The following is a 17,003-nucleotide window of genomic DNA, read 5'->3' as shown; positions in this document are numbered from 1 at the left end:
TGCACAGGAGCTTTAATTCATTCAAAGACAAAGACACAAGTACAAGGGTGCATGAGACCACAAGAAAAAAAATGCTTGACTTTATTTTTTCTAATTTTATATTTGATCGTTTATATATTACATTAATATTATATATTACATTTAATTAATAATTGAATTATATTAATATATATTTATATTAATTGAATTTATTAAAATGTATTTGTATTTTTTTTAATTAACAATTTGAGTGAAAGTAGAAAAATAGATGTATTTTAATTTTTTTTAAATAAAAGTTCTATTAATCTAGTTTTTATTTTAAATATTTATATTAAAATTATTAGGCATTTTAATTAATTTTGCAAAAACCTGATGATCCATGTTATCCAGCATGATTATAGTATGTTTAAGAGCAGCTGCTCTGAGATTTTGACCTTTTGTACAAAGGACTTAACATACTCCGTCACAAATCTGCTTACATTTTGATTTGTGACCTAAAAATAGTGTATAATCTTAAATATTTCTTGTTCATTTTGCATCATAAACATAAACAATTTTGGTCACAGTTATCTCATTTTGTTTATTTTGAGGATTTGTAAATAAAAACACCATATTTTCAATGTGGTTCCAGATTGTTGTACCCCACTGTACAGTATATTCATACACAAATCACAAGAAATGAACAGTGAGAAAAAAAAAACTAGCACAGCCATATATAATAGCACCTTGGCTCTCCTCTGCCATCCTACGCACTTCTTCACTCAAACACTCTCTGTCTGTCTTGCCCCTGGATGCCACTCAATCTCACAAGCGCCCACACAGTAAAAGCACTCATCACCTTGTGTAACCAGGTGTCAGGGAGTCTGGGTGAGTAATGGTCGCTCCCCGCAGAATGGAAATTGTGGCACAATCAGACTTAAGTTAACTACTGCTCTTTGGAGAACACAAACTGCTTTAAAATTCATAGATAGTTGGGGGTTAATCTCATAAAAGGGGTGACAGAACCAGTCTTGCCTCACCAAAAGTTGCTCTTTTAAAGCCCTATTCGCACTGGATTAGTATTACTTGGTGTGACCAGGTAGTCGAGACCTCTAGTCATTTGTAATATCTGCAGAGGTTGTGATCTTAATTCCGTGCGAATCGGCCATTTCTGTAATTTGTAAAGTAAAAATTCCACCACTAATGATCTACCATATTTCGCCGAACACCGAGCTCCTGTCATAATATTAGTGCTGGGGGACTGTCTGACAACCCAGCCGAAACTCGGTCCGGTTCTAAGCAGAGGGAGGCCCCGAAGCAGAGTGTGGCGAGTTGCGCTCCCCCTAATAAAGACTGGCATAAAAGAGCCTAAAAAGAGGCCGGATTTGAGGACAATCATTTCTGCAAAGAAAAAGTATTTGCACCCAGAACTGTGGGGGTGTGCCTGGTATCTCTACTTGGGTCCTAAAAACAATAGAAAAAGGTTACAAAATATATTTTGCGCTCCACCCTCCGTTTTTCAATGGCGTGATCTCTAGTACTGTGGAAACTCCTCTGGGCAAAGGGGCCACTTTCTGTACTTTGTGGTTCCCAAAAAAGATTGGGGTTATATGCGATTTTGGATCTTAGCTGTTTGAACCGTTCTCTCAGAACATACAAGGTCAAGATCCTACAGTAACAATCTAGATTTTATAGTTTGGATGTTCATGCCACTCCGAGCTCATATGTCCTTGAGTCGACATCCCAATCTCATGTCCAGTGTTTTTGAGCACACATGCTTATGTGTTTGCCTTCCCATGCTTATGAGTACGCATCATCAAGAGTAGCTTTTGTAAGGGAGTGTCTCAGGTTACTTGACTATAACCCTGTTCCCTATAAAAGCGGGAATGAGATGATGTGCCTCAGTGCCACACTAGGGGCGTGTCCAGAAGTTTCTTCAGAAGATGTTTTCCCAATGTAAGGACGCGGCATCTTGTTCCCGCTTTTTCTGAGTGTATATACGGAAATAATTTATATTATAAATAAATATGTTATATATAAATAATATGTTTTTTTCTAAATATACATGCATGTGTGTGTATTTATATTTATACAAAATAATGATACACAGTGCACATATATTACGTAAACACAAACTTTTATTTTGGATGCGATTAATCGCGAATAACCGTTTGACAGCCCTAGTTAAAAACAGTCAAAACACTGTGAAGCGCCCATCAATTGTTTTCTTAACCAGTTCAATTGTATTATCACAATTAAACCTCCTGTGGGAGGTTTGTTATTGAAACAGCTCTCGATTGCCAGATTGATAAGGATTACACATGAATTGATTAATGAAGGATTATTGTGGATCTGACGGTCATAATCCCTCCACAAAGGTGTCACATTGATTAGCAGAAATGAGCTTTTGTCTACCATGCAGCGGGAATGCCATTTGATCTGTTGATGGATTAAATGATATCACAAACATTCTTCAACTGCAATTAGCTCATATTTGAGCATGAGAATACTCAAGAGAGGCAAAGCTTCGGCTGGAATTTCCTCGTCTCATTTACATTGTGTAATGTCTACGGCTTAAATGAGTGAAAATAACACTAGCTTCATTAACACCCTACATACTACAGCAAGTGTTGTCATCATGGGATTTGGAGACACTTGCCTGGTGATTGCTGTCCCTTGTCAGTCCTATGCATTTTTTTTTAAATTATGTTAAGTGTAGGCTAGAAACCCATTTGCAATCTATAAGTCTATCACAGTTTAGTACTGTATCTACGATAAACTTTAGAACAACATTCACGTTTTTACGATGTGTATTGACTGGATATTACTAGACAATACATTAGCCTGCTCTTTTTAAGATATTTATTATGTTTGCACACAAAAATTGAGGTTAAAATATAACTTGAAGTGTTCCTTAGGAGACATTCATATGCTGTTTTTATAGTGAACACACCTGTTAAATATATAAATATTATTGTTTGTTTTTATGTTTTAAAATATTTGTTTATATTTCACTTGTACATAAATATTATTAATAAAAGTTATAACATTTATTTATAGATTAACAGAGCATATTTAAAAAAATAGTTTTATTTATGATTTCATTTTTTTCTTCAGAAGATTCGCTTACTCTGGTGCAGTTAATGACTCTGCTTTAAAACTATTTGTGTTGTAAAATTCGCTATAAAACTAACCTTGACTTGATTTAAAAGACTACTTGGACAATGAAAATTTGTTGACAATTTAATGTTTAATTTGCTTTGCATATGGGAGAAATCTGTTTGATGGAAGGGTAACTTTTTTTATTTAATTTAAAATTTTTTTTTTTTTTTTTTTACAAATTTTGCTTGAAGACATTACCTTTATTACCTTCGTTTAGACCACTAAAGTACATATGCAGTACCGATAAGTGTAGATTAAATAATATGTTTGTGTTTGTATGTGGGTGTGTGTCATAAAGGAGCATTGACCAGACTGATAGACAACAGCAATACTGTTCATGAGTGAGTGCAGCGTCGCCATGGCAACAAACTCCCCTGAGTGTGCTCAGTGCAGTGTCAGTCGCTCGCTATGGTGCGCACACACACACACACACACACACACACAAAAACACATTCGTCAAGAATAAGCAATGGCCAAGTTCCACAGGAAATTAAAGATGAGATAAATGAACCATGATATAAAAGTGATAGGAGCACCTCAGGGCTTTTGCATATGTCGCAATATGTTTCATTAAGCTATCCTTGTTGATTCTATGAAAGTATGAAGTAAATTATCTGCATGGATCATGTTTCAGGCCTTTACAGTTAATGCTGTCTCTTTCTTCCTTTATGGCTATCTCGCTCTCTCTTCCTGTGGTTCATTAATAATGAACCAATAGGAAAGTGGCACAGAGCTGCTGATGAGTTTGTACTGATCTCTAAAGTTACCAAAATCAGCACTTCATGGCATGCCCTCCAAAAAAAACATCCTGTTGACACACAAACGCACATGCACACAAATAGTGTGTCAAATCAGTGATATGAGTGAAACCACTATATTGAGAAAAAAATATTTTTGACTGAAGAAAGAAAGACATAAACATCTTGTATGATGTGGGAGTGAGTAAATGATCAGGAAAGTGACAATTGAACCTTTAATAGCAGAAAGCCTGTGCTCGTCTTGTACAGATCAATTCTATGTATACTCACTGGTAAACCGCCACAGTCATCAACGTGACATTTCTCAGTGTCTCTCTCTTTACTCATGGGGAAAGTTGTGATCAGTATTGATTAGAAGGTGACGGATTTGTGTTCAAACAGATCCATAATTGAGGCTTTCTAAACAAAGTGTTAGGTAACAGACTTTTTGTTGGTGTTCGCATTCATTTAGTTTATTGCCTTGATTATCAGGCTTCTGTCCTAGAGCAATATTGACTCTCGAAGGCAAGATATTGAAGGCACACAAAACATTTAAGTGCATACACTTAATGTAAACACACGGAGCGGTGGCTGGGATGATGAAAATCACAATCACAATTGTCTCCTGAACACAATGAGGAATTGTTTTGACATTAGGAAAAGAGAATCTCTGTAATATCGGGATTATTTTTCTAGACATTAGTTAATTAGATGGAGAGTAAAGAAAGAATTACATCAAGAGAGACTTAATAATCTAAATTACTGTAAATTAAAAACTTAAACAAAAAAAAGAAGATTAGAGAGAAGATTTGTTTTGGGAACTAACTCCAAGCTAAAGTAAAAGTACTAAAATTACTTAAAAGATTTTAGCTAAATTGAAATATTAATTGAAGCTTAAACTAAAATTAAAATGCAAACTGATGATATGAAAATAAAAGCTAATTCGAAATATGACACTTAAATCTAAATAGAAAAAAAAAACGCTAATTAAAAATATTTTAAATACAACAATAGAATGTAAATAATATTGAAATACCAGTGTCATGAACATTTTTCATCAAATTATACAAAATACCAAAGTTATATGAGCTATGCTTTTTTAATCCTTAAAATTCCTGAAAGTATTTTCGGACATATTACTGAACTTTCTGGGAGTAATCTTGCATGTTGTTCTTGTTCACAGGGCCAGAATGGATAATACCACTTACTGCACCTTTAAATGAAGAATAAAAAAAATCTAATGTCTTCTGTGCAATTTAAGAGCAATCTTTCAGCTATAAAATGTTCCTCTGGGCTGGCTCAGATCATCAAACTGGGGACTGATAGGTTTACATATATGTATCTGTCCGTTACAATGAAGATTTAAATGTGTGTATTTTGTGGTTAAGTATGTGTGTCTTCTACAGAACCATATGGCAACACTGTTTAGGGTCAAACGAACAGCTTGACCTTCTCTGTGAATCTGTGAAGAGTTGAGGACATTGTTTTTGCACCAGATTCCCTTTGTAAGCTTTCATTCTGTGTGGTGCGACCTGAAAGCTGCTCATCAGTAGTCAAGCTTAACCTAAAGACACAATCGCTTAACCCCCCTCACACATGTGTGTGTGTGTGTGTGTTTGTTTGTGTGGTAATGTGCATGTATACAGCATGCACAGCTGCAAAGTACCACACGTTCATTCGCTACACTCTTCCTTTTCCTGTTCTCAAGCACAGACGGCCGTCTACTCAAATTCTTTCCTGTACTCGCTGCGGACTGTCTAAATCAGCCCTTTTCTGAATGATGAGCTTTTTCCACACGTCTAGGCCACTATGCAGCCGGCACAGATTAGGCGGCAGTGATGGATAACACCCTCGAAATTATTATTCCACAGATTGTGTGTGTGTGCAGATGAGGTGAGTGGGGATTACTTGTACGTGATGGTCTGTGTTATAGACGTCTGTATGTTTATAGAGTAAAATCCATGTGGGACATCTGTGCCTTAGCTTTTGTAGTGTTTTTAGAGAACTTTGCGTGCGGTTAAACGGTGTTTACAACCCATATAATTTCCATAATGTGGCGTGGAACTTGATTTTATATATTGTGAATGTATTAAATAGTAACAATATGACAGGCAAATATGATGTTAATTCTGGACTCGTGAACAAGTGGACGTAAGATACTTGTGATCGTGTCTTTCTGTATTTATTATTGTGTCTTTTGACATCAGTGGGTTTCATTGAAATTACAAACCCACACCAGTAACATGCATTTCCTGGTCGTGTCAAAGATTGACATATACTTTGATCTGGTAAATCTTTTGATCATTTAGGTCAGGGTTTCGACTAGGAGCATCTGCCACAAAAAAGGCAACCAGCATCTCAACATAAAAAGGCAGCTAAGTTTTAAAAGCACAATGGCTGCTTTTAAAGCAAAGCTTACTTTATACATTTTGTATTAGTTTATGCCCTCATCTTGTATATTTTATAATCATTAAGTTATAGCTGGTGGTTGTCACGTCTGGTTAGATTTTGTGTCTATGGCAACACAATAAATCTGCAGCGGGCACGTAGTACAATTTTTTAGTTTACAAGTTGTAATCTACGAGGTCGTAAACACTTTTTACAAGTCGGAATCCCCATGTTTTCCACGTTTCCTTGTCGCGGATTAAAGGATGCTACGCTGTTCAATGTTAGACATGCACCTGGCATAGTTCATTGTCTAGTCAAGCACATGGTTTATGTTTTGTTTCATGTCTTTGATTTAGTTTATGGTTTATGGCTCTGGATATCATCACTGTGTATATCTGCACCATAGAGGAATAAAATACAGTTTCAAATTCTTTCCTAAACATCTGCTTGTGAACTGCGAAAAGGTCCTGATCCATGATTTCACTGCATGCTATAATGAGAAAAGAGATGATTTTGAGATTTAAAGCATTTTAAGATTTATGTATTTAATGATATTATTATTATTATTATTATATATAATATTATTTATCTTTAACTATTTTAAATCATACTGAATAAAGTGCTTAAAGCAAAAGATCTGGAACAGCTCACTGAGATCATTGTTCAGGAACAAGGAAAATTTAATTCATCATTTTTCAAGATAATTTTTTATCACTGTAATTGTCTCTCTGTGAGGTTGCAGTCTAATATTCCTCATCGTCTACTCCATTTGTTTGTATGTGCCTGTTTCTGCCTGTTTATTTCATGAGCAACAGCCACAAAATCACCATCAATATACAAAGGGACTTAGTTATCATATTTTTCAGTGACACCTGTGCAGTGGTAGCTTTTTAAATGGTAATTATCCTAATTTCTCCTTTGTTAAAATCAGTAGGTCATTCGAGATAATAAGCCACATCTGGCAGACCTCTTTTCTAAACATAATCCCATGTGGTTGCACAGTTTGAATAATCAACATGTATAAGGTCAATTGTATTTCATGAGTTTTTAATTCTAGCTTATTTACAAACAATAAGCTATATTTTATATATTTTTAAGCAGCCAAAAAAATAGCAGGCTACATTTGATGACCTGACACTCTCTGCATTCTGTGAAATGATTTATTTATTCTTCATCATGATTTCTGAAACGTTTGAATTTTTACTGGGATCCAATTTGTTGATTGCACATTATCCCCTACTTTCACCTGATTGCCTGTGTATTTTGTTCCCCCCTCCCTTTGGTTGTCTGCAGGCTCTGCACTGACGAGGCCTCCCCTTTCCGTGCCTGGAATATTCTGAATCCCAGGAGGGGTTTTTTGTCATCACCATGAACAGATTCTTTTGGAGACTCTAGCTTTGCAGACCCCCACCAAGGAGGGAAGAGGCCGGGCACGTGGCCCTGTGTATCCCATATTCAATGCCGGACATAGCGAAGGACCCAAGAACCATGTAGTGTACCTCTTCCCACCACAGGGGGGCGGGTTAACTTTGTAGTTCTTTTTTGTACTGTTTTTTTTTTTTCGGGAGTTGGTTTATAAGGTGAGCCAGAAATGGTCTTGCACACCTCTCCCTACCCCAGTGCCTTCCTCAGCTTTCTGAGCAGCCTGTCTTGGGCCTTTGTTTTTCCTTGCTACTGGCTGTTGGACCGGTTGTTGGCCTCCTGTGTAGCAACATCACTGGAGAAACGTAGACGCTCCCAGGATCCCTGCTCTTTTCTGGCACTCGGGGTCCTGATCTCTACACCGCTCTACCTGGTACTGTTACTGGCATCCTTACCCTTCGCCTTCATTGGCTTCCTCTTGTGGGCCCCACTTCAGAGCATCAGGAACCCCTACATCTACTCTCACCAGAAACCAGACAAGCATGGTGCCGAGCAGGGAGCATCGGCTGGAACCGGGGCGGCACTTGCTGAGTGGCGCCCACAAGGCCGCAGCTTTTGCTTTGGCAGTGCCAATGTTTGCCTGCTGCCAGACTCACTTGCACGCTTCAACAACCTTGCGGACACTCAACGCCGAGCTCGGGAAGTGGGCAAGCGGATCCGTAATGGTGCCAGCAGACCCCAGATCAAGATATATATCGATTCTCCCACCAACACTTCAATTAGTGCGGTATCCTTCTGCAGCTTGGCCACTCAGGGCTTCCGCCGCACCTCCTCTTTGGACCATCGTCCAGAGCCTGTAGTCACCACTGAGACTGAGACTGAGGCCTTAAATGAGTGCCCCGTTCACCCATCAGGAGGTACAAGCTCGGATTGCCCAATCCACAGCACTGAAGCCCAGAATTCCTCAGAGTGTCCTCTCCACTCCAATGCAGAAGACCATGCTCCTGATTGTGCTCTCCACCAGTTTGCAGACCCAGAATCCTCTGGTGAGTGTCCAGTACATAGCAACATCATCCAGAACTCAGAAGACTGTCCTCTCCATCCGGCTGGAGTGCAAATCAGCATCACCTCTCCTGATTCTGATGATGAAAAAGGAAACCATCAGACCGGAGACGGGGATACGGGTAGCCTAGAAAGCCGCACAGCCTCTCGGGAATCCCTGGTTCGCTTCCACGCAGCTGATGGAGGCATATCCCCCAACAACACCCTTTCACAACACCGCACCTCAGTGTTCAAAAGACCGATTGGGCGCAAGCGACGTCACGGCGATGACGGCTTTGACCATGAGATCTCGGCCTTTTTCCCAGCCAACCTGGACTTCCTTTGTCTACAAGAAGTCTTTGACAGGCGGGCTGCAGACAGGCTCAGGAGGCAGCTGCACCGCTATTTTCCCTTTGTGCTGAGCGATGTGGGACGCTATGGCTGGAAAGGCTGTTGCTCACGGTTCAAGTTCTTGAACAGCGGGCTTCTGTTGGCCAGTCGCTACCCTATTTTGGATGCCCATTATGAATGCTTCCCCAATGGGCGCAGCGAGGATGCTCTGGCTGCTAAAGGAGTTCTTTTTGCCAAGGTGAGCTTCTTATACTTATTTATTATGGCTTTATTTAGACTTAGCATGTCAAATGTTAAGCCATTTGCCTTGATAGAAATCTTTGCATTTGTTATATCCAATACTATATTCTTTTTAACTTCTGTTGATTTATGCTACACCCTACCTTGATGTAAATTGCATGTGGAGCTTAGTTTCAACTTGATTAACTGCACCCCAGGACCTGCAATGCAAAGGGATCTCTAAAAGTTATCATTTATATTCAAACTATTCATTCTGATTGTACATTTTTATTCCTGCTTAAAATAATTTGCTGCATGTGATTGATATTGACATGATACATTAGGGCTTGTTCAAGTTCTTGAACGTTTCATGGCATGTGTCTGGAGGTGGACTTGCGGTTTGATCATACACAAACAACCTGAATAATTTACAAGTAGCCCTTTGTTGCCCAGAGGGCTTGTTTGAAACACTCATCTGTCATGCTTTTAGAAATGCAGGCTTCCTCTCTTTGTTGAACCATGGTTGGACGTACAGCTCTGTTGCATTATATATGTCTTAATGGGGCTGTGCACTTATGCAGAGTGGATATTACAATTCAAGAAGTAGTTTCATTCTGACATTATATTGTATGCTCATTTTAGTCCGGATATTGTAAAGACAGGGTCATTAGTCTTGCAGCTGCTGTTGCTAGCGTTCTACATAAAGTTTATATAAGAATCTGTGAATATATTATGCTTTAGCAACTGATGGATTATATAACCAAGTTGGTATTTAATTACAATGATAAAAGTCCAGCCCAATCTTTATGTACTTTAGAACATACTGATTTCCGATTAAACGATAGTAGATGTTAAAGGGTTAGTTCACCCAAAAATTAAAATTCTGTCAGTATTTCCTCACCCTCATGTTCTTCCAACCCCGCAAGACTTTCGTTCATCTTCGGGACACAAATTAAGATATTTTTTGATGAAATCTGAGAGCTGGATCACTCCTGCATACTAGTCCATAGGCTTCTTGAGGGATTGAAACTTACCGGCCTCGAAAAGTTATTAAAGTCATCGTTAAAATAGTCCAAGTGACTACAATGGCTCAATCTTAACTTTATCAAGCGACGAGAACACTTTCTGTGCGCAAAAACAAACAAAAATAACGGCTTTATTTGAACTATTCACTTCCTTCTCTATGGGCCGCTAGTCAGTTAACGTAGTGTGATAGCGTAGAGCTACGTCACACGTAGGCTCACTATTGGCCGACGCTGGTCATGTGTGTGATGCGTGTGACGTACAATAACAGAAGCTTACGCTATTAAACTAGTAACCTGACTCAAGGCAGAGAGAGAAGTAAATGAATAGTTGAAATAAAGTCGTTATTTTTGTTGTTTTTTGCGCACAAAAAGTGTTCTTGTCATTTGATAAACTTACTGTAAGATTGAGCCTCTGTAGTCACTTGGACTATTTTAACGATGTCTTTAATAACTTTTCGAGGCTGGCAAGTTTCAATTCCTCAAGAAGCCTATGGACTAGTACGCAGGAGTGATTCGGCTCTCAGATTTCACCAACAATATCTTAATTTGTGTCCCGAAGATGAACGAAGGTCTTACGGGGTTGGAACAACATGAGGGTGAGTAAATAATGACAGAATTTTCATTTCTGGGTGAACTAACCCTTTAAAACTTACCTTAACTTACTTAAGTAAACAGCATACTTAGCATAAGCAACATAAGTTTAATTTGAACTTTAGCCTTGTAACTTTTTTAAAGCATAGAAGGTAACAAACATAGTGGATATGTTTTTAGTGAACTTTGAATAACATTTCCCTGACATTTTCAAGTAGTGCTATGCTAAGTTCCAATTACAAGAAGTCAATTTGTTTATGCTAGCATATGGACAGTCTATGAGTAAAATAGAAAGGTTGTTGGGATTTGCTCTATTGTCAGAACATTTTAGTGCTCTGGATTTTTGTGTATAATGACTTGAAATGTGAACTTGAACTTGTGTCTGTAGTTGTGCATGATATTAGATATTAGCTATATATTTTGTTTACGTAGCGCTCATTTAGGGGTTCATCATGAGCGCAGGCTTTTAGGGTCGAGATGTCATTACTGCCTCAGCACTGTATCCGATTCTGGCCACATTCCAGACCTGATCTCTTTTTCTGTCCAAAAGGGCAAGAGGCCAGCCACCATTATATGTCAGACAGAGCTGATAAATACTAACTCTAATTGTGTGTGTGTGAAAGAGCAGCCTGTTAAATATTGAGTACTGTACACAGAGAAACAGAAGGACAATGCCTTTGACCTGTACATGTACTCACTAAAGAGATTATTACTTGAATTGACGTTAAATCTTTCACCGGGGTGTAATTTTAACCAAAGGTTTCTAGAAGTTATTGATACACTTTAGATGCTCCTACAAGGTTTGGGAACTCACAAAAACAGCAGAACTACTGTCACACTACTGACAATTGTAGTTCGTGCTACTTTTAGGTCATTACTCCCCAACACTGATTTTCACTCCGGGCATCATGAGTAATAAAAGTTAAGCTTTTGATAAATAAAGACAGACGAACCTCCGTCGAACAATTTGGAGAGGGGGGTCTGGGGGAGGGGTGTAAATTAAACAGGGAGGGATGTGTGTGGAGCAGAGATATTAATTAAAAATGCCTCCCGTAGGAATGAGCAGCTCTTTAATTAGGGCCTTTCAGCATGTATGTTCAGCCCTCTTATTATTATTCAAGAGCTCTCAACACTCTTAACGTCATGGGTAGAATACTCATTTATGCATGATTGTTAGCAAATTGGTGACGTGTGTGTCCATACAAGCATGCCAAAATATCACTGTTTCCAAAAAAACAGCACAACTGTTAACATTGATAATAATAAAAAATGTTGAGCACAAAATCAGCATATTTAGATTGATTGGTTACACTTTATTTTATAGTACTTGTACTTTAGTTACAGTACAGTGTACTTACAGTGTACCTACCCAAGAAAGTACTAGTAATATAAGGTAACTACCTAAGGTTTAGGGGTAGGTTTAGGGCTAGTAGTTATAATGGTAACGCTTCATTTTACAGTCCAGTTACGTAAATACTATGAACTTATTTTAGGAACTACAATTACTGGGTAATAACTAGTACTAACCCTGAACCTACCCCTTTTCCATGTACTTACCTTATATTAGCCAGTACTTTCTAAGTACACTCACTGTAAGTACTGTACTGTAAAAGGAAGCGTTACCGTTATAACCTTATTGTAATTGCTATAAAAAGTACAGTATGTACATGCCGAAGAGGACAATTTGAACAAAGGGCTACCAAATTATTTCTTAAAGCCATACTGTGTAATTTTTACCCTCATCTAACGGAGAAAAGGTATATGACCATCCAGTGAAGATTAGTTTCTGTTCCTCTCAATTCTGATTTCGTTTTAACTCCTACGGTGGCCAATGTAGTCCAAGATTAATATGGCTTCCAGTTCGACCTCGTCCATGAGTGTTAACTCAAACGTAAATGCGAAAGGCGAAACTTGAATTAACGGGTATGTCCCTCTTTGGCTAATGTACTTTCAAGATGGAGGGGCAACATGGCGACCGACATTAGAACCCATCACCCGTATGTATTTTCAATGGCATATTATACACTCATGAGAATACTTTATTACTTGAACGAAGTAAATATACATTAATGAGCACATATATTTTTGAAAGAACTGTTTTTAGCTAAGAATAAACTAAAAGAGTAGCTTTAAGAATCATGTGACACTGCAGACTGGAGTAATGATGCTGAAAATTCAGCTTTGCATCACAGGAATAAATTACATTTTAAAATATAGTAAAATATAAAACAGTTATTTTAAATTATAATAATATGTCACAATATTACTGTTTTTACTGTTTTTTTTTTTTAATTAAAGAAATGCAGCCTTGGTGAGCATCTTAATAATAAATCTGTGAAATCTCATCCTGCTCTTTTCGAACAGACACATTTCAGGACTTCCATTGCTCTTTTGAAACGAATATTTCATGCACCATCATTCAAAATGCAGAACTATCCAGTCCACCCAGAACATTCATGGAAACTATGTTGCAAAATAAATCGTTCCAGGGGTTGTTTAAATATAGGTCCAGTAGCAAAAACAGCTTGGTTAACTCTACAGGGTACAACAGAACAAATCTGCATAAATAGTACATAAAACCATTCTTACAAAAGTTGTTTATTTCAATGGGATAATTATGTATGAATGAATTTATGAGTGACATACTCGTGAATTTGTTCTGCTTGTGTTTCATGGATGGATGTAAAATGGTTGAATAATACCTAATTACTGTTTTCTGTGCAAGGAAATTTGACTGCTATTATTCGTTGTGTTCAGGACCAAAAGTTAAAATGCTGAAAGGATTGCAAAATTGTACCATTAAAACTTGAAGATTGTACAGCAATCAGTGCCGCCTTTCAGTAAAAGACCGTGACCCACTGCTCCTGCTGTGGTCAGCTCTATTTGCAATGCTTTGTTAGTGTAAAGTACTAGCCGTCTTCAGCTTTAGTCATGTCATTGCTGTGTGTGTGTGTGTGTGTGTGTTATCAGCTCAGCATTCAAGCTGCCAGCAGGAGTGGATTAGAAGAACGGGAGGAAGTTCATTAGCCAGCCCTCTCTCACTCTGTGTGTGTGTGTGTGTGTGTGTGTGCTGGACTTAGCCAGTCGACTGTTTCTCCTTTGGCATAATCTTTAACCTTATAAGAGATCCCACAAGTGGCAAACACATTCCAATTAGCACACTGCCCATTAACACTTATTTGCATGTACGCACACTCAATCAAAACTCATAACCTTACATGGACTTAAGCTCAGATAAAACATTGTGCAAGGTCACAATACACTTACGACAGTCACAATAGCAACATTTCTGTATCTAACACACCGATACCAGTGAAATTTGAATATTAATTTCGATACCACAGGAAAAATAAATATGCTATCAAACACATTCATTTATTTTACTTGTATAATTTATTTTAAATGGTATTAATTATTGGATTCAGTATATTTATGTTTTTTTTTTTTTAATTATTATTCCCTGTAGACACAAAACATTTTCAGCCCTTTGGGTTTCCTGCCTCCTCTTGTCTGTCACTGCAAACACACACACACACTTATCCAAGCATGGATAAACATTTGAAATATTCATACGCAAGGACACAGCAAGAGAAAGAGAGGCCATTAAACTATGGAACGGAGGAAGGCAATGAAGCTGAGTGAGGAAAAAGCAAGCAGTGAAATGAAAGGGTGCTAGCCCTTTTTGATCCAATGCAATGAGCTCATGGTATAAGACCACATGGTCAGATTCTCATTATTGTAATTAAATCTACAAATCACCTCTAAAGAATAATGACATTTATTATCAACCACTGCTGAAATGTAGAACTCAGTATTTGGAAAGTCCAGCCGTTCTGTAGCTCTCAGCATTTTGAATGCTGGGAATAAGCCAATGTAAGTCATTAAATGATTTACACTGAATGGGCTGTCTGGATGAAAAGAGGACAGAGAGGTGGCAGAATGAATGAACAGACTCACACAAACATGCATGCATGCTAATTTCCCTTTCACTTTTGTTTTTACATGTAATCTTTAGCAAATCTAAATGTCAATTTAGTGCATACTGTGCATTATAATGTCGATGCCTAAATTCACTTATAGCATTTAAAGCTATTGATTTTTGTATTTACTTATTACAATTTATTTATACAGTTGTTCTCAAAAGTTTACATACCCCTTGCAGAATCATAGTCCAAAATGCGCAATGCACAATGCCAATGTTTAGTGACGGTTGTTCACGTGTCATTTGTTTGTCCTGACTGAGCAGTTAATTCCTCTATAGGTCCTACAGTACCTCATCTTTAGTTCTTCAACATCTTTTGCATATTTGAACCCTTTCCAGCCGTCACTGTATGATTTTGTAATCCATCTTTTCTCACTGAGGGCAATTGAATGACTCTTACGCAACTTTTACAAAAGCTGAAAACATTCACTGATGCTCAAGAAGGAAACACGATGCGTTAAGAGCTGGGGGTGTAAACGTTTTGAATGGGATGATGAGGGTAAATTGTCATTTTTGTCTTCTGCGAAACATGTAAGTATTTTCTGGAGCTTCTAAGTCCTACAGATTCTGAAAGGAGTATTTTATGCTCTTTTCAGTCAACATTCAGCATTTCAATATCCAATATTTAGTCCGTCAGTTCACTAATGTGCTGATATTATGCATGAAAACAAGATAAAATTGTGAAATTTGGTGCAGCTGGATAAAATGATGATATGAGCAGGTGTTGAATCTCTCAGAGCTGTGCATGCTCTGACTTTTACCTTTTAACATGGACCCCAGACATCTGAGAGAGTTATGACAGAAGAAGCTGATGACACCGCTCAGGGGTGTTTGACAGCACTTCACAACGGATTTTGCATTTCAATAACATGTTTGATGTGGCAAAGTTCTCACTCTTCAATCTCTTTTGTCCTCCTGCTCTGTTCTCCCAGGTGCAGGTTGGAAGCTCTGCTCAGGAACAACGAGTCGTTGGATATATCACCTGTACTCATCTGCATGCTATTGAAGGTAGGTGTCTACACACAAGAGTACGCAGAGGGATTCGAGTCACATCATAGTGACTTAAAGGTGCAGTAAGCGATTTCTGAGAAAAACTGTTGATATTTGAACAAATCGACCCAAACAAGAACAACCCTCCCTTCATTCAAGAGTGGATGTGTCTTTATCATAGCTGATGCATGCGAAAGAACAAGAAATAAACAATGTACACAATAGTACTGTATATACAAGCAGAGTTGGTTGATATTATAAATATTATATTACAAAAATGTTATCTATTGTTCTAAGATATTGTTAAATCTGTAATTATTATTTTTAGCCTACTATTAATGTGTTTTTATTCATTTAATTTTAAGAAATGATTTCACCTCAAATCAAGTTCTTGAATTAAAGGAGTAGTTTACTCACCCCCATGTCATCCAAGAGGTCCACGTCTTTCTTTCTTCAGTCAAATTGAAATGAAAACATTCATTTTTGATGAAAACATTCCAGCGTTTTCTCCATTTAATGCACTTTACTGGTAACCAAACGGTTCAAGGTCCAAAAAACACTTTCAATGCAAACTGCAAACTGTTCAAAGGGCTTTAAACGATTCCAGACGATGAATAAGGGTCTTATCAAGCGAAGCGATCGCTCATTTAAAAACAATCGCAAAGTTTAAGTTTTATAAGCACAAACGCTCGTCTTGCTCTGTTCTGTGATGCGCGTTTGTGACTCTCTTTTTTCAAGTCAAATCTTTTTTCAAGTCATTTGGTTGATTCAACGAACAAAATGAACGAATTGACTCGGAAAAAGATTCGCTTGTAAAACTTAAATTTTGTTATTTTTTTTAAAATGACAGATCGTTTCGCTTGATAAGACCCTTATTCATCATCTGGAATCGTTTAAAGCCCTTTGAACAGTTTGCAGTTTGCACTGAAACTTGAAAAATGCTGGAATGTTTTCATCAAAAACCTTATTTTCTTTTCGACTGAAGAAAGAATGACATGGACATCTTGGATGACATGGGGGTGAGCAAATTCTCAGCAAAAGTTTTTTTTTTGAAAGTGAACTACTCCCTTTAAGCTAATTATAAATAGAATAAAAATGAAAAATTAACAAAAAGTTATGAAGCTATTTTTGTAGTCTGTCCTACAAGGTTCCCACAATGTCAGTTTTTTCCAGTTTTTAGCGACACACTAAACCTCA

At 37.6% G+C, this 17,003-nt stretch overlaps 1 protein-coding gene across 1 annotated transcript in view; it reads left to right on the top strand.

Annotated features, from left to right (window-relative positions):
- Positions 1-17,003, top strand: part of smpd3 (sphingomyelin phosphodiesterase 3) — a 36,480-nt gene that overhangs the window by 8,762 nt on the left and 10,715 nt on the right. Inside the window, exons 2-3 of the mRNA XM_039647966.2 lie at positions 7,539-9,237; positions 15,749-15,824. Coding sequence (XP_039503900.2) covers positions 7,837-9,237; positions 15,749-15,824 — 1,477 coding nt within the window. The 5' untranslated portion in view covers positions 7,539-7,836. The remainder of the gene's footprint in view (positions 1-7,538; positions 9,238-15,748; positions 15,825-17,003) is intronic.

The sequence above is a fragment of the Pimephales promelas genome, chromosome 25, assembly GCF_988280905.1.
Source record: "Pimephales promelas chromosome 25, fPimPro1.hap1.1, whole genome shotgun sequence".
In the NCBI taxonomy this organism is placed as follows: Eukaryota; Metazoa; Chordata; class Actinopteri; order Cypriniformes; family Leuciscidae; genus Pimephales; species Pimephales promelas.
This window is presented reverse-complemented; position numbering and strand designations above follow the sequence as displayed.